This window comes from Centrocercus urophasianus, unplaced genomic scaffold, assembly GCF_019232065.1.
Source record: "Centrocercus urophasianus isolate 14NV4802_14NV808 unplaced genomic scaffold, USGS_Curo_1.0 seq_20, whole genome shotgun sequence".
NCBI classification, from domain to species: domain Eukaryota; kingdom Metazoa; phylum Chordata; class Aves; order Galliformes; family Phasianidae; genus Centrocercus; species Centrocercus urophasianus.
The window spans coordinates 13,012,677-13,036,369 of NW_024884756.1; the positions used below are offsets into that span (position 1 = coordinate 13,012,677).

Consider the following 23,693-nt stretch of genomic DNA (forward strand, 5'->3'; position numbering starts at 1 on the left):
ATTAAACAAGACCATTCGCCTTCTCTGATCTGCAGATGTTATTCTCTCAGAAATGCAACTTCTTTTTTTGCAGGTGACACCCACACATCTCCTTCACTTACTGGCGATGATAGTAAAGGAGATAAACAACTGGAGCTCATGCAGTTACACTTAATCTTTGTATGTCATCGTCACCAAGCAAAGCCACAGCAATAGGAAAACAGAGCTGTTTTGTGCTGCTCGTTTCTAACTGACATTTCCTCACAGATCAGATTGCTCATGTAACCTGTGGACTCTTTGAACTTCATTTTCTTTCACAGTATGTCAGTGCTGTCATGCAGCGCTGAGCTGCAGTACAGATATCCTCTGCTCATATCCTGGTTCTCGTTTTGCTTCTCTGCTTCAGTGGTTTGAAATCAGATTGCAGAACTTCAACAGAAATGCAGAAATTAAAAAACAAAACAAAACAAAACAAAACAAAAACAAAACACCTAATAGGGATACTGACGATAAAGCCTTCTACTGGATATGAAATATATGGGCTGTAAGCAACAGATTGTTTAGTTAAGAAAGGAAAAAAGGCAGAAATAGGGATGTTTTAAAAACCTTTTTTTGATCAAGCGTATATACATTGTTAGTTTAATTTGAATAATCTCAGGAAATAACCACAGAACCTCCATCCTTCCAAGGACTGCTTTTATTGGAAATTTATTGGAGCTTCAATCCAAACTAATGCATTTCTCTAGCTGCTGGAGACAAGCCCTGGAGTCACTTAGCTCCACTATTCCTGCGGTCTGCCATTGAGCTGTCCTGCCTTTCCAGCCTGCCGTGGTTTATTTGGCCACTGCCCTTTGAATATCATCTGCTGCTTTTGTCTCAAGATATTCCTGGGTCTCAACATTGTGCCTCAGACAGTTCATAGGACCCAGCATGGCTTTCCCCATCAGTGCTGCTAGTTCCTCATTGGTGCAGAGCAGCCCATGCTGTAGAAAGTGCTTATTAAGGCAAGAAAAACCTAGGTATTTTTAATGCTGTTATTTCCAGTATACAGCCAGGGAGAAGCAGAAGTCTTTTTTGTGCAGCACATACTGTGGCTGGTTTCTTCACTGCCGTTTCCCTGAGGGACTGTTCCAGAGTTCCACTAAAGAGGTTTTAGAGTGGTTTCTCCATTAACCCCTTTTTGCTTCTGCCATGTTTACTGCTAGGTTGCTCCATCATGGGACTGGACTTGAAATTAGCATCAACACTGTGTGCCTGCAGCAGGGAGCTGCCTATTCCCTTCCTGCCCAGTTCTGTATCTTCTTAGTTTCATGTGCTATTGTTACAAGAAAACACTGGCATTAGTTCGGCATGCTGCTAATGAGAAGAAGAGCTAGCTGGGGATACTGCTCCCAAAGTTAACATTCTGCCCCTATGCATAGGAGCTGTGCAAAGAGAGGAACAATTTCCATTCTGCAGCCAATTTTGAGTTGGCTGGGCCAAGAAGCTCAGAAAGAAATGCAAGCCTACTTCATCATTTTCACTAGCAAAGGAAAAAACAACAGCTCTCATCTTGACCACTGGTGTTTGAATATTAAAATAGCCTGAGGGCTGTCACAGGCAGCAAGCATAGCAGGAAAATGAGTTCATTCTGACTCACAACAGAATGATCTAATTTAATGGGGCACTGACCAGGCTGTCAGGCATTAACTGAGCTACTATTCACCCCCGCCTCGCCCATGCATGTTGCCTCTGTCTTTGCCCCCTTCCCTCCATGGCTGTGTACGGATGCAGTGCACAGCCACTTCCTGCATTCCCTCACCCTGCACAGATGCGTGTGCTGCTCAGCGTGGGTGCATCATGCTGCTGGGCTGTGGTGCAGTTAGGCTGCCAATGGCTGCTGCTTGTGCTCAGCCTGCAGCATCGGTGCTGAGAAGGTGCTGAGGCAGCACCATGGCCTCTTGCTGCTTGCTGGGCACAAGTTTGGGGGCCGCACCTTCCAGGTATGTGTGTCCAGGTGGGGGGGCACGGCTCCTGCAGGCAGTGCTAAGTGCCACTGTGCTGAGAGAGCTGGCTCCTTCTTAAGCAGGAGAAGAGGAGGCTGAGTGGGAGCTTCCTTATGGCCTTGGATATTTCATTTGGCAACTTTGTCTCTTCCTGTCAGGTGCCTCAGTACGTCATTTCTTAAATGTCTTTCTTTGAGAATTTTGTAAAAAGGACATTTGATCCTCCTACTAGGTTGAAACCAACCGTGATGTTTATTTCCATACAAACGTACTCTTAGAATTTGCTTGTTTTCCCCTTTGTTTCTGCTGGTTTTGCAGTGATCCTTCCTGACTGAAAAAGTAGAGTTGTTCCAGCCCATTAGAACCTTTCAAACTGATCCAGAATAGTTTCCTTGAAGGAACAAAAGAATAGTGAGGAGCAGGAATGGTGTGGCTACAAAATGTTATAATGGCTAGGAAAATGGTGACATTTGAAAATTCCTGGTCATTTATTTGGTCAAATAAATCAGACAGAGACAACTCCCAAAACCTGAGGTGACCCTGGAGAGTTTATGAGACCTGAAAAGAGAGCTGTGATTTGCTTTTATTAACATGCAGGGGAACAAAGATCCATTGCTCTGCTCCTGAAGATACAGTTAATAAGAAAAAGAAAGAATTTGAGACCATTCAACTTTATGTCTGTTTGCAAATAGGTTTGTATATAATTGGCAGCCTCCAAACGCTTTGTCTGCCAAATTGACCACACCAGGCTATCTGTGTGCCCCTGAGGCTGGAGTAGCAACATGCTGCAATGCTATGCTCTAACAAAAGCGCCTGATTTTGAACAATCCATTTGCATCAAGATAAGCAGCTAGTAATGTTTCCCTCTCACAGACCCTTACAGACTCTGACTTTGGCTACGGTTTACTGCATAATACCGTTTTTAGTGCTTTCCCACTCTTTATTGGACCGTAACAAAGCTGCCGTTATACTCATTAACCTAACCTGTTTTCTGGTTAGTGTGAGTGACTAACAAAATTGTCTTGGCCTGTGATTCATCTTGAATAAACTGTTTTCCAGTCACACAGAAAAAGCCTTGCTGAAAGTGGAAAGATTTGATCTTTAGCTCTGCAGATTGGCTTCTGTGCTCCTAGAGCTCAAATGTTTTGTCCCCAGTATCAAACATATCATCAAGAGTCAAAGTTGCTTCTGCTATTAGGGCAGGTATATAAGCACAGTGAACTCGGCAAAAGGCAAAAGGCTGCTATGCACAGGAAATGAAACGTACAGAAATTAAATGCCCTTTGGAAAGCACGTGGTGTGTGGGATTCCCATGTGGCTATTTGGCATGACTGAAAAACTGAAGATGTTGGGAAAATCAAAGAGATGGAAGACTCCAAATCCTTAAAACAGAAGATGAAAGCATATCAAATCTCTGCATGGCTCCAATCTCCTGTGGCAACTCCTTCCCCAACAGTGAAGAGGAGCATGGCATACAAGGCAGCCTTCAAAGCCAGTAAGTAGCCACGGCTGCATGTGGAAGGTTGGACAACAATGTCAGAGATTAACAAATTGGATGAGTTTCTGAAATGCTATGTCTGGCATAGAACTGAAAGTAGAAGAGATGATATGCAAAGCAGGAAGGTGATATTGTTTGACAGATGTACAGGGGTCACGTTTACAGCCGTAGAAGAAAGAAGAGGTATTTTGAAGCATCTGGTACAAGAGGAGAATATTGGAATTTGGGGGAGGATTCAAATCAGGAGGGATGCCCAAGATTTCTGGCTTCAGTAAACCTGACAATCCCTGCAGTGTAGGTTCAAAATACTTGTAACGATAGCACAGGCCTCCTCCTGGGGCTCCTAGGGGCTTGGCTGCTGGAAGTGAAGCACAGTCAGACCATTGGTTTGTGCTACACTGGAGACGTGCAGAACAGGAATCAGCGTGCAGGGGCTGGAGCTGCACAACCCGTGGTTGACCCCTTGCAGCATATGTTGATTGCTGTTCAGTTACAATGACTGCAATTCAGATGCTCATTTGACGCTGAGATCCAAACATGAAGGATAGGGGGATGAAAAATTAAATCACTGCTCAGCAGGATGATATTTGCATTTGTATTAAGCCCTGTCTGCAAGGCAGAAAACGCTATAGATCTCTCACTGCCCTCCAGGAGGGCCAGTTTCCAAGTTCAGAGCAGCAGCAGAGGGAGGATTCTCTTTACATCATCCTGTAAACAGCGGATAGACCCCAAAGACAGGGTCAGGGAGAGCCAGGACTGTCCTGGCACGTTATTCAGTGCCTGAGACCAGATGGAATAAATTAGGATGGCTCTGTTTGTCATATATGCTAATCCACGTATGCAGAGCCATTCTTAAGGCTTAACTGGCTTGATTCTCTGCAAACCATTTCTCTCAGTCCCTCACAATGGTGGATAAAAGGTATTTACTAGTATCTCATCTCCAACAAGCTGCAATCGTGTCACTGCAGTGCTTTAAAATAGTGATAGTGTTCACTTAGACATAGAGCTTAGGCTTTTCCTGTCCCAGTTCACTTCATTTTTTTTCAGTATTCATTTAGGATGTTTCCCTGTATCTCCCTTTCTTTTCAGTCAATCAATAGAACTGATATTTGTACCGCATATTCCATGTCTTACTTTCCAGTATCATGCCTTGGGAGCTATTGATACACTTTAAATATGGAGAGTACAAAAGTGTTAGAGGGAGGAAAACAAATTATACCACATTTGCTTTAGAAAGTAATAATTTCCACTGACAAGCCTCAGGCACACTGCATTTATTTAAGATTTAATTTACCATATTCACTTAATAATTTTAAAGGGAGACTGCAAAATATATAATAAAACTCTAAGGAATGTAGATCTGACACATCTGCATGTAAAAATATACATACCCAGATTAAATGAAGACCATTGACCCTCACTTATGTTTTCAGTGTACATGCGCAATCTCACCTTACATTTGCACTGGAAGATGTGATTTTTCACACTGCATCACAATCTGAGCACTTGTTAATGTTGCATTACACAACAGGGGTGCTGTGGATAGTGTTGAGCCAGGCAAGATAAAGCTGTGCCCCGGCAGAGGGCTGTGCCTGCCTGCAGCTCCCTGCAAAGAGCATGAAGGGATGTGGCGAGGCGCCGGCATCCTGCTGCCAGGGCTACTGAGGAGGGTCAATCCAGGACTGTGTAGGGTCTTGTGTGGGTTCTGCTTGGCTGCTTCCCCTCCACCCTTGCACGTGTTCCTTACTGACACGGCTGCAGTGCAAAGCCATAGGGAGGGGCAGTCTCAGAGTCTGCTGGGTCTGAGACAGCGGTCCTGTACCAAACACTCAGCACTGCTGCTGGCAGTGGGCATCTAAGCCTCTCTTACCAGTGCCACCATGAGCTTCATGGCTGGCCAAGCATGGCTCTTCTGGGAAGGCCTTTGGTGATGCCAAGGGCAGCCATACAGCCTGTGGTGTCACCCAGGGCCTCCTTGGCAGAGTTCACCCAGTTGGGGACAGCAAGCACCTGACCACAGCATCTGCTAGGAGCACAGTTTGTGGTAATGTGACTCTGCAGGAATGGCCCAGGGCCTGGTCAGCAAACTCAAAACTTCCAATTTGGAAGTGCCTAAAGCTTTACTTGGGTTAAGACATCAAAGCGAGTTGTTGCCACACTTCCACATCTCTATTTTTTTGTCATCTCCCCTCAAAGAGAGGAAGAATATTCTCATCTTGATTTGGAGGAATGTAAATGTTGAACAATCCCAATTTTATTTCTAAGTGGAAGTATGGATGTATTTTTCATTTAATTGTTTATTCAGTAATCCCTATAAAATACATCTCATCTTCTCTGTATGAAAAAGAATCTTATGCTAAAACAACCCCAGTTACAGTTTAGGATGCCTTGTTAATGTAAACATACTTAATTAATGGAATGATACAGGCCTTTGTTGAAGACTTTACCCTACTCCAGTAGGGAGCATCCCTGAAGAACGTATTTAGATAAAAAATAACCTTCAGTGAGCACGAAGTTCAAAGTGCCTAGAGCAGTCCCGGCAAGCAAATGAGCAGACGTGGGCACTGGTCACAGTGGTAGGACCTGAGGACACTCTCACACCGAAAACACTGCTTGCTTATGGGAAAAAAGGTTCAGGTGGTCTTTAGCTGCTCATAACTGAACTTTGATTCTCAAAGGAGCTCTGGTACAACATAGGTGCCAGAAGAAGTGGATGAATATTCAGGAGGACTCAACAAAGTGCCTTATTGATAGAAACAAAAATTCATCAATGAGGTAAAGCTCTGCTCCAAATATGACATTGGTGTCATCTAATGCTCACCATATGACTTCAATCATCTTGCTGTAGGCAAGCATAGGAACTGGGGTTTTTTGTGGTCACGGCAAATCTTTCTCACAGTCCAACTTGTCTTGATTTCTTCTTCAGGTGGATTGGTTTCTCACTCTGTAGAGTAGCTCAGTTATGACTTCAAATGCTCTTTACAAACCGAAAGTGAACAATCTAAGGACTTACATGCTGAATGCTTAAGTAGCTTTCTTTCAATCTTGCTTTGCCCTGACAGCCCACTTGTGCTATAGCCTAATTGCTCGGCTACGTTCTGACTGACTTTTCCAACTCTTTTGAACATTTGTCTCAAATCTCAAACTCTGCTCTGGGCTCAGAGGGAAGCGTTTTGTTCAGGTTTTTTTTTCATTTTTTCTTATTTCATAGCAACAATGTTTTCGGAGGATTAAACATGCAGGAAAAGAAATAACAGGCTAAGGCTAAGGCAGTGGTTGTTGGGAAAGGTCAGAAGTTGTGGTTCTGGTTCAGATTCCTCAAGCAGCTCAAAAAAACCCACACACGTTAGGAAGAGACCTGCTCTGAGGTCCAGTGCCATCCTTCTTTCTTACCCACTGACAAACCTCAAAACAAGTTACACCACGTTTTCAGCCATCATGGAAAACAATCCTTTTTTGTCTTTTTCCCCCCGTTTTATGTTTATCTTTTATCTTTGAATAGTGAAGTTTAGCCAATACTTGCTGTGGTGTAGGTATCCATGGTCAATTGTAACAAACACGATGAGGAAATGACAGGCTGTCCTTCCATTCCAAGAGCAGGTGACTGCCTAGAAGCACATGAGGATAGTGGTGTTATGCTGGTGGGTATCATGGCTGCCAGGAGCGATACGCAGTGTAGTCTCGTGTTGGTGCATAGGATGGGTAGCCCTTGTTCTTTTGGTGAGGTGGATGCCGGGGGGTCATATTCATGTAGTCACTCTGACGGTACCTGTTCCTCTTGGATTTTTGCTGTGGGAGAAGGGGTGAGAGAAGCATGAAACCATTTCTGCAATTAGTCTGTCCTATCTGTGGTGAACATCCTAAAAGGGGGAAAAAAAACAGGGAGGAGAGCAGAGAACTTTTGAGTGTTAATAAGACATAAGAAATGTTAATAATGCATTTGATTTTTTCTTCGAGTTAACAAGTCATCTTACCTAACCTTCAGATATTTCAGCTGCTGGCAGTCCTGGTCCTGGATTGGTTCAGGGAAGCAGACATATTTATAAGAAAGCCTCCAGTTTGAAAGCAGTTATAAAAGAACACACGTTCTCATAAAATAATCCATAGAATAAGCCCAACCTGAGTGTAAGTGTCCAGCTAATCTGCTGAGAGATGTAGTGTCAGTTTTCCAGGTGAAGAAATGCTGCAGACAAAGGATACAAACTGATCTCTCCCACCGCAAGTTCTCAGCTAAGGAATGACTCAGCAGAAACAATACAGCCTTGAGCAGTGAAGATTGCCCTAATTTATTAGGAAGGAAAAGAAATTGGCTTAACTGGAAGAGAACAAGAGCGAAAAAATCAGCCTGGGCTATGTATGTATGCTCTGAAAGCAATGCCTTCTGCTTATTTCCATGGAAGTTACAACACATACAAATAGCACAATAGCACTAATTGATAGAGCAAATTCTCAGCTACGAAACACAGTTTTTCAACACAGTCACCACTAGTTAGCACTAGTAGAGGTGACACACTGTTTCACAGCCACTACAATGGCATTGTTGTTAGGAAAATGTTGCCCACATAGTTCATCTTTTATTGGCCTGAGATGGAAGTCAGAAGGCATCAAAACTGGGCTACACAACTGGGTGTGATAGGACAGTCTTTCTAAGATGAGAAATGTGCTCTACAGTCTTCAAACTGGTAAGGGGCCTGGAATTACTGTGTTGCAAGAGAAAGGTTGTCGTCTTCTCTGTTCTCCTGACTCTGGAAGCTCCAGTCTACAGCTTAGTCAGTGTCATGATGTAGTGGTCAGAGTTGATGGTTTGTCTGGATTCCAGGAAATCCAGAGGATCACCTCTGCCCTACCCCAAAAGACAGTGCACATCACTTTTCCTGCAGAGAGTTGTACCTTGAACGTTTTATTCTATGGATAATTCACATCTCCACTCAATGGTCTACTATATTGACTTCAGCTCACAGCAGTGTCATCATGTCTCATCACTGGTAGTGAAGTGTCCAGGAAGCTGCCACTTCAGTCTCAAATTACTTCAATAGATCCTGGCAAACTTGCACACACTGTTATTTGTGGTCCTGTGTGAGCATTTGTAGGACCCACCTGGTGCAAACTTTGCAGTATTTCAACACAGCCACCATTGTTTTCAATGCACTGAGGCTGATATTCAGCTCTGTATGCAGTTCCCAGATTGTAATCCACCAAATTTGTGCTGATGAGCTGATCAAGATGACCTTAATTTTGTGATGTGACAGCTGCGTATTGCTGTCCAGAACGTGGCCTCTCTTCCATGTCACTGTTTCCTCTGTTGAAACTTACCACCTCCCCATGCTCACATCCATTGTTTGGTCTCCAGGGACATTCAGCAAACATCAATGAACGTGGATGGGTGCCATTTTTTCCCCGTAGAGGAATTCAGTGACACACCTTTGCTTCATACACACTTCCATGTCAGACACCATTTTGTTAGACTGTCCTTCTGCTGCCATCTGTCTCATGGCAACAAAATGAAACGACAGGAAGGTTCAACCTCTACTGCTGTACCACCACCATCTGCCTCTGGTGTTGTGGGCCAACATAATAAAATAGAGGCATTACTTTTGGATAATAATAACACTGGACAATAATAAAATTGGAGGCATTACTTTTGGAGCTACTCCTACGTATCATGGCTTGCCTACCACTTACAGTAGAAATGCATAATGTATATGTTGTTCTGGGCATCCCTTTGAGAGGAAAAAGAACCAGAGCTGCTGCTAATCTTTCATACGTCTCATTAACAGAGCCTTAAAAATCTCATTCCAATGTTGAATCCCTGCCTCGCAGTGCCCCTGTGAGACATGGGAAGCATCCCCTTCAGGAACGAGAGCAGCAGAAGGCAGATGAAATCATTTGCCTATCATGATAGAGGAAGTTTGTGGCTACAGCAGTGTATGAACCTGTGGTTCCTGCAGGCTGTGCATGAGGTTATTGTTCTTGCACAGATGAAGGCCTTCTTACAGGAACTAGGTAAAGTGCTTTCATTCTTTTTCCTTAATGCTGATTATACTTTTTCTTACAATGTTTTAACTGACACTTCCTGCATACACATACATACATAGTATATGAATATATTGCATATAGCACAATATGCATGTGATGCTGTAGAATTGGAGGAGGCTTGTATCAGAAACTTAACAGCTGTACATGCAGAGGGAGGCAGTTAATTTCTATGAGACACTTAGAGCTTTTTGATGTTAATGTTATATATATGCAAGGGGTTGAGTGGAAATTATGTGCTACTTAAGCCATGCACTGCAGTTGGTGCATTTAATCATTAGATAGAAAAGTTTTCTCTGTGTTTACCTCCATAAAAACATTTTTAATTCATCTATTAAAATCTAAGAGGTAATTTCACATGAGAGAAATACATTTTGCTAGCATGAGTGAGTTCTGGATTATTCCAGGATGAAATACAGCTGCTTCTCGAGAGGAAGTTTTCCTCCAGGGAAGACAGAACTGTAAGAATTAGCACATCTTTAGTTGCTTTCAGGAACTTAAGTGAAACAGACTTGCCTTGGCTGTCAAATACCGTTTTAAGGACCTCATTTTAGCATCTACAATGTCTTCCAGGCAGTTTTGTTTAGATTCAACGGCACTCCAAGTACATCCACACTTGGAGCACACGTTATCAGAATAGCACCAACAGTGATAACAGCAGGTAAAATTGATGCAGGAAGCAGCATGCATCACAGTGCAGCTTTGTCAGTCATGCTGGGAGCAGACATCTTAGTAGTGCAGTGCATAACCATTAGGTACCAAGTGAAAATAGCAGAGTGAAAATGGTTTCAGATCCTAAAGGATGGATTGGAAGCTATGGTATCTCATCCAGGCACAGCTACTGTAGCATAGCACGGTAACACCAGCAGCTGTTTGCTGTAATCCTTTCACAGCTCTCCTGTCTCCTGTCTCCTTTCTACAGCAAGGCACTAAGAGGGACCACTTAACCTGCCTTTGTATTTTCCTATGGCAATGTCCAATTTGATTGTTAACCATTAGAAATATGCACATATTGAACAAGTGTATTTTTGTGAAACAGTTAAGAAAGCTCAAGTTTCAGCTAGTAGTGTGAGTGGTTTTCTGTGTACGTGCAGCATGTGGCCTGTCAGAAAGACTGCACCCTTTATACAGACTACCTCATAATGTGTTGAATGACACTATTTAATGGCAGTGATACAAGGAGAGACAGAGTGCAAGGAACAGAACTCTCTGTGATCGTATTTCAAGTCTTCCCAACATGAAGCAGAAAGTGTGAAGTCATCTCTGGGAGATGGTGACCCTAAGACCTGTGCTAGAAGGTGGCATTCTCCTACCTCTGCACCACAATTCATGCTTTCCCTACTCCAGTAGGGCTGTGTATTGAACCAAGCTGGACTGGATGCAAACTGGGCCAGACAAATCTCCAGAGGGATTAGGCAAAAAAATAGAGAACTGCAAGACTCTCTCTGCTTTCTTAGGGTAAATTACTACCAATGCACTGGTGCCCCTGTTCTATTGAAATCAAGCTGTCAGAAAAAGTGTGTACGAGAGGGAATTGCTGCATAGGCACAAAACACTGGTGTGGATGTTTTGGGGCCAACTGAGGGTTCTCTGAAGATTGTTTCACTGTAGGCGAGCTCCTCCCATCTCAAAGGGGTTTGGCAGGAGTGACTGTAGAGAGATATTTCCCTGACAGGGAGAACTAGTTGGAATTGGAGATTGTGTCCCAGCTTTGCTGAGGTACTGACATTGCCATAGGACTCTACTGAAGAGGCTGGCTGCCTATCGGGAGTGCATCTGGCGTTTCAGCTTTCTTGGGGCATAGCACAGGTGTGAGTATGTATCTGGGCTGAAGAAGCACTGTGATCTTAATGTGAAAGATATCAGTGGATTTGTGGTAAGTATGGGAAGAATAACATGAGAGTTGAAGAGCATGTAGGGGCAAAGAGCACATAAAGCAAAGGATAATAGTTTCTTACCCGGTAGATTATAAAGACTGCAGTTATAAGCATACTGTAGAAACCAAGAAGTCCTGTCACTGCCACCATAACCCAGTACGAAGTTGCAGACTCGGGTTCTTGTGTCTGGATGGGTGTCTCTTTAAAAGAACAAAGAAAACTTTTAAGTACTTCAAAGCTTGTTTACTCCTCATTCCAGCACACCACCTGTATTAATCTTATCATACAGCTGCTTAAGATGCCTTTCTTAAGAAATCAGGAGCAGGAATTCTCATTTTGAGAGGCAACCCAGCTATTTTTTCTACCTCAATCCAAAACATAGGGAGTGTGTATAGGAAGGACACTGGTGTACAGGTTCTCAGCTTACCTCTCACATGAATGACAGTCCCGTTGCTCTTCTCATTATAGACATATGGAGGCGGATACATGGCCTCAATTTTGCAGAAGTAGATGTCAGTTTGGCTGGCAGTCATATTCCGAAGATTGAAGATTACTTTGTCCTTATCATGATTTCCCCAACAGTTGAATTCTTTATTTGAATTACTGTTACTTTTGGTCATGTTCCATGAAATAAAGCAGACTTCAACTGAACTGTCTGTTCCTTTGTGCAGTGAGGCTCGAAATTCTTTCCCTGTTCCGTTGTATGTGTAGTTGCAGACTAGAGTTGCCGTCCTATTGGCTACAATGAGCAAAGGACTCTGAGCCACTAGAATCTTGTTTTCTGAAAGGGAAGGAAGAAAAACACTTGTTTGCAAGATATATTAAGAGACTTCAGAACCACACAGCCTCCTGTTCAGCTTGTCTCCATGTCTCTTGTTCTCTGTTGGCGCTCCCTGCTAGGCAGTATGTAACACCATGCGGTAGAAGCAGTTACTCAAGGAAGCTCTGATTGCAACTATCCTCTCTCTATGCACAAGTAATTTCACTGTTACCAGGGCAGACTGTGAGGTTGAGGGTGTTCTTCCACAGAGTCAGAACGCTATGAGAGAAAGTGGCCTGTGTGAGGAAGATTTAAAGTCAAGGGTCACAAGGCTACTTTGTTTGTTAGTGTGTATACATGTGTAAGACCATCTTGGTCTATCTGTTCCTTAGCCTGCAGAATGCCAGGGAGCAGTATGGAGTGAAAATGCCATGAATTAAATGCTCAGTTAAGTAATCAGATAAGAGAATATTATTCATACCTTTGCTTTTTAGTTCAAGGACAGACTTGAAAAGTTTGCAAGTGGAATTTTGTGAAATTTTTCAAGTACTTGGCCCTTGGACAAGAAGCACAAAAGCAAGAACTGGTATAATTTCAATTTTAGAAAAGTAATTTCTCTAGCTATCAGCAGTAGCAGATTCTTAATCACTCAAAGGACTTAGGCTGACTAATCTGACACCGTATTGGCGCTTAGCACTTGAATGGCCTGTAAAAAAGCATGTCACATGAAGATACAATTCAATTTGGATTGACCAAACTGATATGTAAACAGAAAGTGTTTTCTGACATGCAGATCTCTGTGCTACTAACTGCCAAACAACCACTGCTCAAACTGTGCAGAAAGACAACTGTTTCCAGAAAATCCACCCTGTACAAATGAGGCTTTTCAAATGGTGACCTGTAAATAAGAGGAAGCAAGCTGTGGTTCTTAAGCTAGGAACTTGCCGGAAGCAGGGACAGTGCTTTTGTGTATGCATGCCATTGCATATGTCTCCGTGCAAGTCCAAGTTGCAGGAGTTCTTAGCAGCCTTTGATGATCACAGAGAATTGCTGTGGTTGAGACAATGGCAACTGTATGTCTCTCCAAAATCTGCTGTAAAACCTGCATTCATTCTACTTAATCCATGTGAGGATACTTTAAGAGGATAGAAAGGAAAACAGAGCAGGAAGGAGGGCAGATTTACAGTGCCCAGGAAACAAGTGTTTCAATATACTTAATATTTAGGACTACATGGATGCACTTAGTGTGCTCCTAGATGTACAGGAAGAGGGACCACCCTGGCCTCTTGGGAGGACACTCCTTCGGGGTGAATGGTACACAGGTTTATTTCCATGCTCAGTTTCAGGTCAAGAATTTCAGCATGCCTCCCTTAAGGCTGTTGGGAGCCTAGGCTTCTAGAGGGCAGCAGGAACATTAGCTTGAAAAAGGCCACTGAAGTCATGTGGTCTAGTCATATGCTCTGCTTTCAGAGAGACACACACACCAAAAGACATATAAAACAAATGCATTCATAAGATTGACATGTTATTTACATACATCCAGAAAATATCCACACCAGATACTACCAAGTATATCCACAAGTGTTGTGAAGCCACATTTTCCATTTTAAACCATTTCTTTTTGCACAGCTTTCATTATGAGAGCTGTGAGTGAAGATGGTGAACTTACATGGTGGTCACAGCATTCACAGGGACATGGGAGATTCGGGTGTAATCCTTGCTCTGAATCAAAATAAAAGACGGACTTGAGTGTAGGTCTAACAAATTTGAAGTGAAAACCTTGGCTCCATCCACTTGTTGGCCTATTGGGAGGTTGAGCCAGAAGCCCTCTGCTAAGGTATGCCCTGGCACAGCAATAATTGTAAGGCATGAAACGCACAAGACTGGAACAGGGAGTGAACACAGAGATGTGTGAGTTGGTCAGAACTAGTTGCAGGGTGTGGGCAGTAAAAACAAACCATGCCCAACAGGTTCTCCAAGAACCAGCCCAGCCCATGAAACTGCTGAAGTTGTTCATTTTCTCACCAAAATTCATGTTTACCAGCCCTTTCTTCTCATGAAAGCAGGAAGATATGAGACAGGGGATCTTTAGCAAAGAAGGAGTTTGCAGCCCAACCTCCTTGTGTCCCTCTGTTCAGTGTAGCTAACTTGAGGATTGCAGCAAAGCTTATCACAGCTCAGAAATCTCATGTTTGCAGGGAATCCAAACAGTAAAACTTTTTGTTTTGGGGAAGAGTGAGCATTTCCATTCTTTCCAGTACAAAGGCCCCAGGATCTTGGAATCCCAGAGCAGGCTGGCAGTAACAGCAGACAAGGCTGGTTCCTACTGAAGGTGCTGCCTGTGGTGGATTCTCAGTGCAGTGAAGACATTTCAGCAAAATATTTCAGTTTCATTGAATCAGCATTTTCCAATAAAAGCTCTCCCCTAGGCCTATAAGGCATTCTAGTGAAGAGTGAGGTTCACGTTCTACTTCTTTAGACAGGCTATTTGATCATATCATTTTTTTCTAGAAAATCAAACTTTAGCCTAAGTGGGAAGGTACAAGTCTGCAGTGGAATTTTTCTTTGGTTAAAAAAGCAGAACTCAAAGCATCTCACTTGGGACAGAATTATTTTGAATTTTACCCCACCAGTGCCCACCACTACAGCTCTGGCTATTGCAGCTGAATACACCTTCGGAAGGGTTTTTTCTGTTTCATAGTTTATATCTGAAACAGGCAGCCTTGAAGAGATAGTTGCAGAAGTACTATGGCTCAGAAAAAAATACTTGCTTGTTTTTTGCTGTAGGTACTTACAAATAAGTACCTTTTTGTCACTGCAAGTTCTTACAGAAAAACAGATGGACGTTTATCACATAGCCTGATCAGATCACTAAGGCCAGAAGAAAGACAACACTGAAAATAGTGTCAGTGAGGGACCACCTCCAGATGCTTTTTAGACTGTTCTGCAGAACCCAGAGACTTACTTTGAACTTTTGCTAGTCTGGATTCCTGGTGTATAGTAGTACATAGCTTCACATCATGAGCTCTGTTATTTAATTACAGCTCTGGACTATTTATGTCCCTGCTGTGATATTTTGTTTGTTGGCAAACAACCTTTTTGATGCATCCACCAAAAAAATAGTTTCCATCACCTTACATCCTGGCTTTCTGGCCCAGCCTGTTTGCCTCACCATGGCAGCTGAGTGTTGATGACCCAGCCCCATACTGTTGGTGCTGAGATAGCTAAACAATGGGAAGAAGTTTATTTGTGGATTGTTAAATAAGGGCTGCTCCTAAGTGATTTGTTTAAGCCAAACTTAAACCAAATCTGCTTTTGCAAAGTGGCGCTACCATGTAAAATCTGAATGGATTGAAGGTGTTTTGTTTTCCATTTATAGGAACTAATTAGCACCATGTGAACAGGGCAGGGCTGAGGCAAGGCAAGCTCGCCCCACAGGCATGTCAGGCCCTGCTGTTATCCTGCGTCTCCAAGCTCTCAGTTTTTCAAATTGAAGAAAGTCAGTCATTTCCCCATTCTGTGGGGAAAACAAAGTAAGGCCGAACAACCCTTACTTGATTTCTGATCTGAATAGAATTTGAGCGTATTCTTAGTAGAATCTGAATCATTCTGAACAAACTTGAGCTGAAGCTGCTTTTCCCTTCACAAAGACAGTTTTTCTTTTGTCTTTGGGTTTATGAAAATAGTGAAACTCTGAAACATCCAGTATATGTTTCTAATAGTGCACATTTTCCCCTAAATAGGTTTATAACTGCTGTTTCCAGAGTGGTCTTCAGTCATGCTATATAGTAATAAATATCTGTCTTGGCCTCAGGCAGCAAATGGCAGTTATGAAAATCATTGTCCAGTTTCAGAAGTTTGTAATGTCTAGAAATGTAAGAACATTTTGATGTGTCTCAAGGCTGTAGGTTTTATAAGCAATGGTGTGCAAGATCTCTGTTAAGCTTTTCTGTATGTTGTCATGCTAATCATATCTTATAACCACAAGTGGGGTTTTTTTTGCCTCATGAAAGAGGTCCAATTCATATATATTTTCTGAAAAACACTACCTCCTCAATCACAGACCCTTCATGCAAGCAAAGCTCCATTGAAGGTTTTTCTTTTCTTTTCTTTTTTTTTTTTTTTTTTTACTCAAGAAAGTGAAATAAAGATGACAGAGTATGGAAACTAACTATTTTGAAGGTTGGTTGTATTTTTTTTTTTCCAGAACTTTCCATGAATCATGATCAGTTATTGGAAAAAAATATTATGTTAAAAATATTTTGTACTCTCTTTCTTTTTCATGCCAGTTGGCTTCAGGGAGCTATTTGCCAGAGCAAGGAATCTGGGATAAGTTGGGATTTCTCTAAGCACAGTAAAGAAATGGCCCACTTAAGTCCCTGCTGGAGAGGGTGGAGAGGGAAACCTGCAAAGAGCTTATTTAGTCCACAAGTGGAAAGACACACAGCTACGTTATAAACAAAGCTGTTTGTTTCTTCAGCTGCTGGTTTGTTGTTCAGTTGCCTTTACTCTTTCCCAGGTGAAAGTCTTCCTCTGTTACTTCAGTTTTAGGTGTCTACGCTGTGTCTATGTGTAGTGCTGGAGGGATCTACCCTTTCTAATGTGATAGACTGGCTTTGTACTAACTTTTACTCCGTTCATGCAAATACTGCACCAAGCAAAGTGTTCTTGCTGAAATTAAACTTAGTTTGAACGCAAGGGTTTCTTTTGTCTGTTTGTGATGTTTTTGAGCCAGAATTTGTTGATGTCATCCTAATCTCAGCTAGCCTTGCATTTTGCATTCTGGTAACCTTGGTGGGTTTGAGGCTGATTTTAGCACTCAGAGATTGATTTTAACACCAGCCAGGATGTTATGCAAGCACTGAAAAGATGAGGTCATTTGGGGTCCTCTGCAGTGGGAACATTCTTACATTACTTTATTTCACAAAATAAACAGATAGCCAAGTATTTAGCAGCCTCTCTGTTTTCTGTTACTTAGCTGACAGAAAGCGGATGATGAGGGTGGAGAGGGACAGGCTTTGTAAACACCGATACTACTGAAAAGAAGGAATAAGCAATCCAATCCTGTAAGTTTCTTCCCAGCTTTACGGTTCCACAATTCAAACTCAACTTGCCGTTGAGTTTGACTCAGTGGTGCAGCCTAATAAAAGCATGACAGGACAGATTCAGTTGTCTTCACCAGAACAAAGTACATTTTGTGGTTTGAGGAAGTTCTGCAGGGCTTTTACTTGTCCTAACGTTGTCTATGTAGCAAGGATCATTCATCTCAGCATCAAAATGAAAAGAAGAGACAAGGAAATAGGTGAAAGCCCTGAAAAGTAAGCTAACTCATGGTTCTGTTCAAGCAATTGAATGGTTTCAATGAAGCTGCTGTAGAAATTCTTAACCCAAAGCAAGTAAACGGATGTCTAGAGAATCATGGCATAACCCTGGTGTCTGATAAACACACGTTGTATTTTCTTGCAATTCAAGAGTTGTTTAAAAGATGTTCACTTCTCATGAAAATGGTTTTAAAACTATTGATTTATCACTGCTTTCTATCCCCTCCTAGAATTATTGTCTTCTCAGACAACCCAATGGCCTTCTGTGAAAGTAATTACCATATTGCAAGCAGAGAATTATGAAAACTCAAAAAGGACAAGGAAAAAAGAGCCTATCAGCTCTTAAAGAAATATAGATCAAGGCTTCATGCAAATCACATTGCCTTTCATGAGGACTAGAACTACAGAAAAGCAACATGCAATTTAGGAAAAATATAATGAGTTTTATCTCTTGTATTAGAAAAGCAACTCTTTAAAGATATTCTGTGTGTGAAAGATTTGTACTGGAAAACAGATTTTTGTTCCTACCTGTAAATTCCTCATAAAATACAACACACTGATATTTGGAGGAGACCAAATAAAAGTTCACAAGCTAGAGATTTGAAAAATTGTCAAGATTATCCTAGCAAAACCCATCACCCTTTGCTTTGCTTTGCATTTTGATGTACTACTTGGAGAGACGTGGTAGCTCTTAACGCGCTAACACTGCATCAGCGAAAGACAGCAGCCAGGTAACTGAAGATTCAGAAGGATTTACTAAGACGCTGTATTCCTAAATCACAACTAGGCATTTGTGTTACCAAAAATATTTTCAGAAAGAAGCAACATATCTAGTTATTATCAATAAACTACTAAATAATGCAAAAATCAATTAGTCGGCAATTCCGATCCTCCTAACTTTGAGTTCAGTAAGCAGCTCTACTGTTGTTCCTTTCACTTGCTGATGCTATGAGAGTTCGGGTGGGCTCAGCTCTGCAGCCGGTCACACCAAGCTAGCACACAATGGGACATAGGGCTGACCACAGCAGGCTTGGAAGTGGCCCCAGAGGGCGCAGCACCAGCTCTGCTCAGATCCCCCCAGCAGATGTTGAAAGCCACAAAGCACAATCTGTGCAGGCTAGGGAAAGGTGAAATAAACTCTCTCTAAATAAGCAGTTTCCAAATGCATCTGAAGAGGTTGCAGATTAAATAGATATCTCTTGAGTCTTGTCTAGAAGGGATACTCATGGAAGAAAAAAATCAACCTCCTGGTTATACTGAGTCGATCCATAAGCAGTCTCAGCAGCATGCTTTGTCTCTTCTCTCATGTTCAAATGCAACATAATTTCTGCAAAACTAATCCAGATCTGTACAAGACTGTCTACTGTCTCCCCTCTCCTATGATACAAATGTTGAAAAATCATGGAAACAATCATATTTTTTCTGTTACCTGTTACATCTGCAGCAGGGATGAGGCAGAGCACCACGAGGATCCCCAGCATGGTGACGATGGTGGGCCTGTGGCCTTGTCCCCACCCTCCAGGCACTGCCAAGTTCCCCAGGGCTTCACGCCACGGGCGTCCACACAGGGCAATCTGCACCATCACCAGCTCACACAGCTTCTCTCCTCCTCCCTGTGTGGCACGTGATGTACAGCCGAGTGAAACCACAACGGCAATGTTCAAACAGGAAACTCAGTTGTTTGATGGCTTCAACCTTGGGAAGCCTCCTCTGTGCCTCTGCAGCATTCAGGAACACCTATGAGACAGTGCAAGCCCACCCTCCGAAACATGGAGCCTTCTTATGCTTGGGGTTTTGCAGGGCCACTCCCATCAGAGGGAGAAATGGACTTCCTTTGAGGTGAAATGCTCCTTTACCAAGAGCACATATAGGAATAGCCATCTTCCTATACCATCACCATGGAAAGTGCAAACAGCAGTTTCTGAGTTCCTGCTGGCCAAGCTTGGTCCCTAAGGAAACTTAGTGAGCTTCATCTCTTCTCACTCTTAGGAGCAGCACTCTTCCTCTCTTGGCTTGCTGTTTTGCTCCTACCTGCTCCTAGGCCCAGGAATGCCACTGTATTGTGAGAGAAGTGATTTTGGATTGTGCATTTTCAGTTTTCTGTGTCAGCTTGTCACCTAAATGCAGACTAACCAGTGCAAGAAGTAGTTGATCTACCATATCTTTTCTTTTTGGAAAAAAAATCCTGAGTTATAAATGAGTGTTTCTGTAATCCAGTTAGCATCTCAATAAATACAGCATGCAGCAAGCACACTTCTCAGTCAGTGCTTTCATTAGAGTCCTATTATTTCAAGTTTATCTCTTGGCCTCACTGATACTTACTCTTCTTTGCTCTGGAAGCTGCTCTTCCTAGCCTCTGAGGTCTTTAAGCTGTGTCTTATTGGAAATCATTTGGATAATCTAAGAGCAGCTGTAGCTGGTGTACTCATTTGTAGTCTAGGAATTTTAACAAGATTCTTAAGGATTGCAATCAATGTAAATTTTCTGCAATATTGAAAGTTTGGGAATTCCCTTGTTCTTTAGAGAGAGAAAAAAAAATTACATCCTCTCTTTCCAAGGATAAATATCCTTAAATCATATTTGAATGTGTGACTCTGTCACTTCACAAGTATGATCATTTCCTATTACTAAAGATATCATGAGGCTAGGGGAAGAAATTATTAAACTTTCAACAAGCAATCTTGCACTCAATGCAAACCACAAGAAAGCTTATCTCGGAAAAGAAACTGAAAATGCCCCCCAGTATACCCTCATCCTTAATTTTTCATTATCCTCACAAACACTCTGAGCCTGTCCTTCTACACTCTAAGCATTACCTGAGGGTGTTCTGCTGCAGAATTAATTCAGCCACCACTCAGTCCTATCCTTACCCCATTTTTCAATCAAACTTTGAGCTCTTGAGTCTGCTGTCACAGGAATGGAAATCCAAACTATTACAATTTCAGTGGAGATAGAACTCTGAGAGTACTGAAAGGTCTAAAAACGCAATTGAGCCATGATCAGGAAGCAGTTTTCCATTTCATCACAAAACAGATGACATTTCAATCCAAAGTAAGTGGGTAAGAGATTTGTAAAAGGGAATCTGAACTGTGGGCTTGGGATTTTTACCCATGTCTTACTTTCGTCTGTAATGGAATTGTTTTCTTTGAAGTGTTTGGTATGCTGCTATGTTTTTAGTTCTGGGAGAAAAATAATGTTAATTACACACCAGTGTTTATAGCTGCTGCTAAGGATTACTAAATAGAACCAGTTCTCAAAGAAGGACCCAAGGAGCTGGGGGGGAACAGAATTAGGACAGCTGACTCAAACTGACTGAAGGGATATTTCATACCATATACAGAAGGAGTTCTGAAGGAGGTGGGAGTTCATCTGGTTCTCTCCAACTGCTCAGGGGGCTGTCTCGGCATCGATCAGGGAGGGTGAGCAATTGCCTGTGCGTCACTTGTTATATACACTCACACATAGATATATAACAATAACTATAATCCTTTTCCTTTTCTCTATCTTAGTAAATAGTTTTATCTCAACTGACAAGTTGTTTGTTTTTTTTTTTCCCTCAGTTCTCTCCCCTGTCCCACTGGGAAGGAGGAGAATGAGCAAGTGAGGGTGTGGTGCTGAGCCACCTGCTAGGTTAAGCCACAACAACCCATCACAAAATGTAGATAAAATAACAGACCAAATATTTGATTGTAGCTTTTTGTCCTACTGTTAGAAAACCAAGCACACACAGATAGGAGCTACGATCTGAATTTTAGAGAAATGGGGGTGAGTTTCTTAGAGCATTATCTGATTTTATTTAAAATAGACCCAAGAAATCCCAAGCAGGCTGTCAGTTTGCTTTTATCCTTTATTGCCCTCAGTAATTTCACATTCAACACCAAATTTGATGGGAGTGTTTGGTCTACTTGAAGGCAGGAGGCTCTGCAGAGCGATCTGATACGGCAGATCCATGGGTCAAGAAGAGGTGGCTGAGGGGGAGGCCTCATCACACTCTACAATTGCCTGAAAGGAGATCACAGCAAGGAGTGTGTTGACCGCTTTTCTCAGATGACAATTGACAGGATAGAAGAAAACTGTCAGAAGTTGTGCTAGGGGAGCTTTAAATTGGACATTAGAAAGAATTGCTTCACAAAAAGAGTGATAAAGCATTGGATTGGGCTGCTCAGGAAAGTTGTAGCATCCCCTACCATCGAGATATTTAAGAAGCGTGTGGACGTGCCACTAAGGGGTGTGATTTAGTGAGAGAACTCAGCAAGCTAGGTTGATAGTTTGGAATCTATGATCTTGAGGGTTTTTTCCAATCTAGGTGATTTTATGATTCCAAAGATTTAGGAAGTACTGACCTGAGCTACGTTTACAAAATTGTCACGATTAAATGAGTGGATAGTTTTGAATCACAGAATCATGAACTTGTAGCGGTTGGATGTGACCTCTGGAGATTATCTAGTCTAACCCTCTGCTGAAGCAGATTCCATAGGATAGGTTGCAGAGGAAAGTATCCAGTGGATTTTTAATGCCTCCAGAGGAGACTCTACAGCTTTTCTGGGCTGCCTGTTCCAGTGCCTTGTCACCCTCAAAGTAAATAAGTTTTTTTCTCATGTTGATATGGAACTCCCTGTGTTCCAGTTTGTGCCCTTGCCCCTTGTTTGATTGCTGAGCACCACTAAGAAGCACCTGGCCCCATCCACTTGTCACCTGCCCTTTAGATATTTACAAGCATTGGTAAGATCCCCTCTTAGCCTTCTCCAGGCTAAACAGTCTCAGATCTCTCAGCTTTTTCTCATAAGGGGTTTCTCTAAGCCCCCAATCATCTTTGTAGCCTTCTTCTGGACTCTCTCTATAAAGTTCCTGTCTTTCCTGAATTGAGCAGCCCAGAACTGGACACAGAACTGGCCAAATGTGGCTTCACAAGGGAGGAGGATCAAGTTTTTCGACCTGCTGACCATGCTCTTTTTAATATACTGCTGGAAAACATTGACCTTCTTGGGCATCAGAGCACACTGCTAGCTCATGGCCAAACTGTCATTTACCAGGACCCCTAGGTCCTTCTCTGCAGAGAAGCTTATTTTAAAAGACATTGAATCTCCTTTCTGTCGCTGGAAGTATCACAGTTGTTCCCAGTATGTACTCCTACCCTTGGGCAAATGAAAATGTATTTGCATGCTCAAAGAGTAATTGCAACAATGTACTATTATTTACTTATTAATATAGTTTACTTATTCCTGAGGACTTCAGTCTAATAGGAGAACAGTAAGTACCTAAAATTCCCATCTAATTACTGCTGACAATAAAGTTCTCTGTCACTGGGCTATTCCTATAACTCCATAGAAAGACAATATTTAACAGCTGCCTCTCTTCCCCACCATGAATAATCGTTAACACAGATCTTGAGCAAGCAGTCTAGGTAGGCTTATTCTGCATGTTGCCAGCTACTAGAATAAATGCTTTCATTTGCACAACTGTGAGTCTTAAAACATATTTATTCTTCCATTGCTGCTTCAAGTAATGATTTGTTGCTAATAACTTGGTGAAGATGGAAGGTTGATACCTTCAAATCTTTATTACAGGAAGAATGTGCTCTTCTCTAGCCGCCATAGGGTTGCAGAAGTGAGTTGACAGAAAGCACTTAATAGTCATTACCCCTAACTACAGAGATAATGCATGATCTGTATTATTCTCTCCCTACTGTGACCTGTAAGCTAAACTTAGGGAGTAAACAATCCTAGGAATCCTGCAAGATTTGTCATCTGAAGTTCTTCATAGTTACCTGTTGTTATTTTCTCTTTACAGATGGGAATTGGAATCACAAAAAGGTGAAAAGACGTGCCCAAGGACATACCTCAGGTTAGTGCCAGAACTGTGCATCTCAGTGAGGAGCACAGTGCTCTCTAGTTTCCAAGCCCAAATCAGTTTTTTGATGACCTCCATTCTGTATTGTTGATACTCTTTTTCACACACAAATTTTCACTATGTTGTGAGTCCTTTCCACTTTTTTCATGATTCCAGAGATCTTCATATAATGAACACAAATCAATACACTCCTTTAGAGGAATTTAAAGTTGGTTTTCTGTATTTTAAATTGTTACAACTAATGTCTGATACAAAGGAGCCTTTCAGGGCCAGACCATACTATTGCATGTCGTGAAAGAAGGGAGCTTTCTTTTTCAGAAAGATGTGAATTTTTTGTTTCCTGCCCTAGAGACATAAGTGTGTCACTAATTTAGGACAAAGAGCTACCAT

At 42.1% G+C, this 23,693-nt stretch overlaps 1 protein-coding gene across 2 annotated transcripts in view; it reads right to left on the reverse strand.

The window, feature by feature from the left end:
- Positions 1–5,741: 5,741 nt before the first annotated feature.
- The window catches only part of CD28 (CD28 molecule), a 29,739-nt gene continuing 11,787 nt past the window's right edge, over positions 5,742–23,693 (reverse strand). For both annotated transcript variants that reach the window (XM_042822177.1, XM_042822176.1), the window contains exons 3-6: positions 18,883–19,066; positions 11,800–12,153; positions 11,454–11,572; positions 5,742–7,251 (exon numbers count right to left, since the gene is read on the reverse strand). In XM_042822177.1, the coding sequence (XP_042678111.1) occupies positions 7,111–7,251; positions 11,454–11,572; positions 11,800–12,153; positions 18,883–19,066 (798 nt within the window). In that variant the 3' untranslated portion in view covers positions 5,742–7,110. The remainder of the gene's footprint in view (positions 7,252–11,453; positions 11,573–11,799; positions 12,154–18,882; positions 19,067–23,693) is intronic.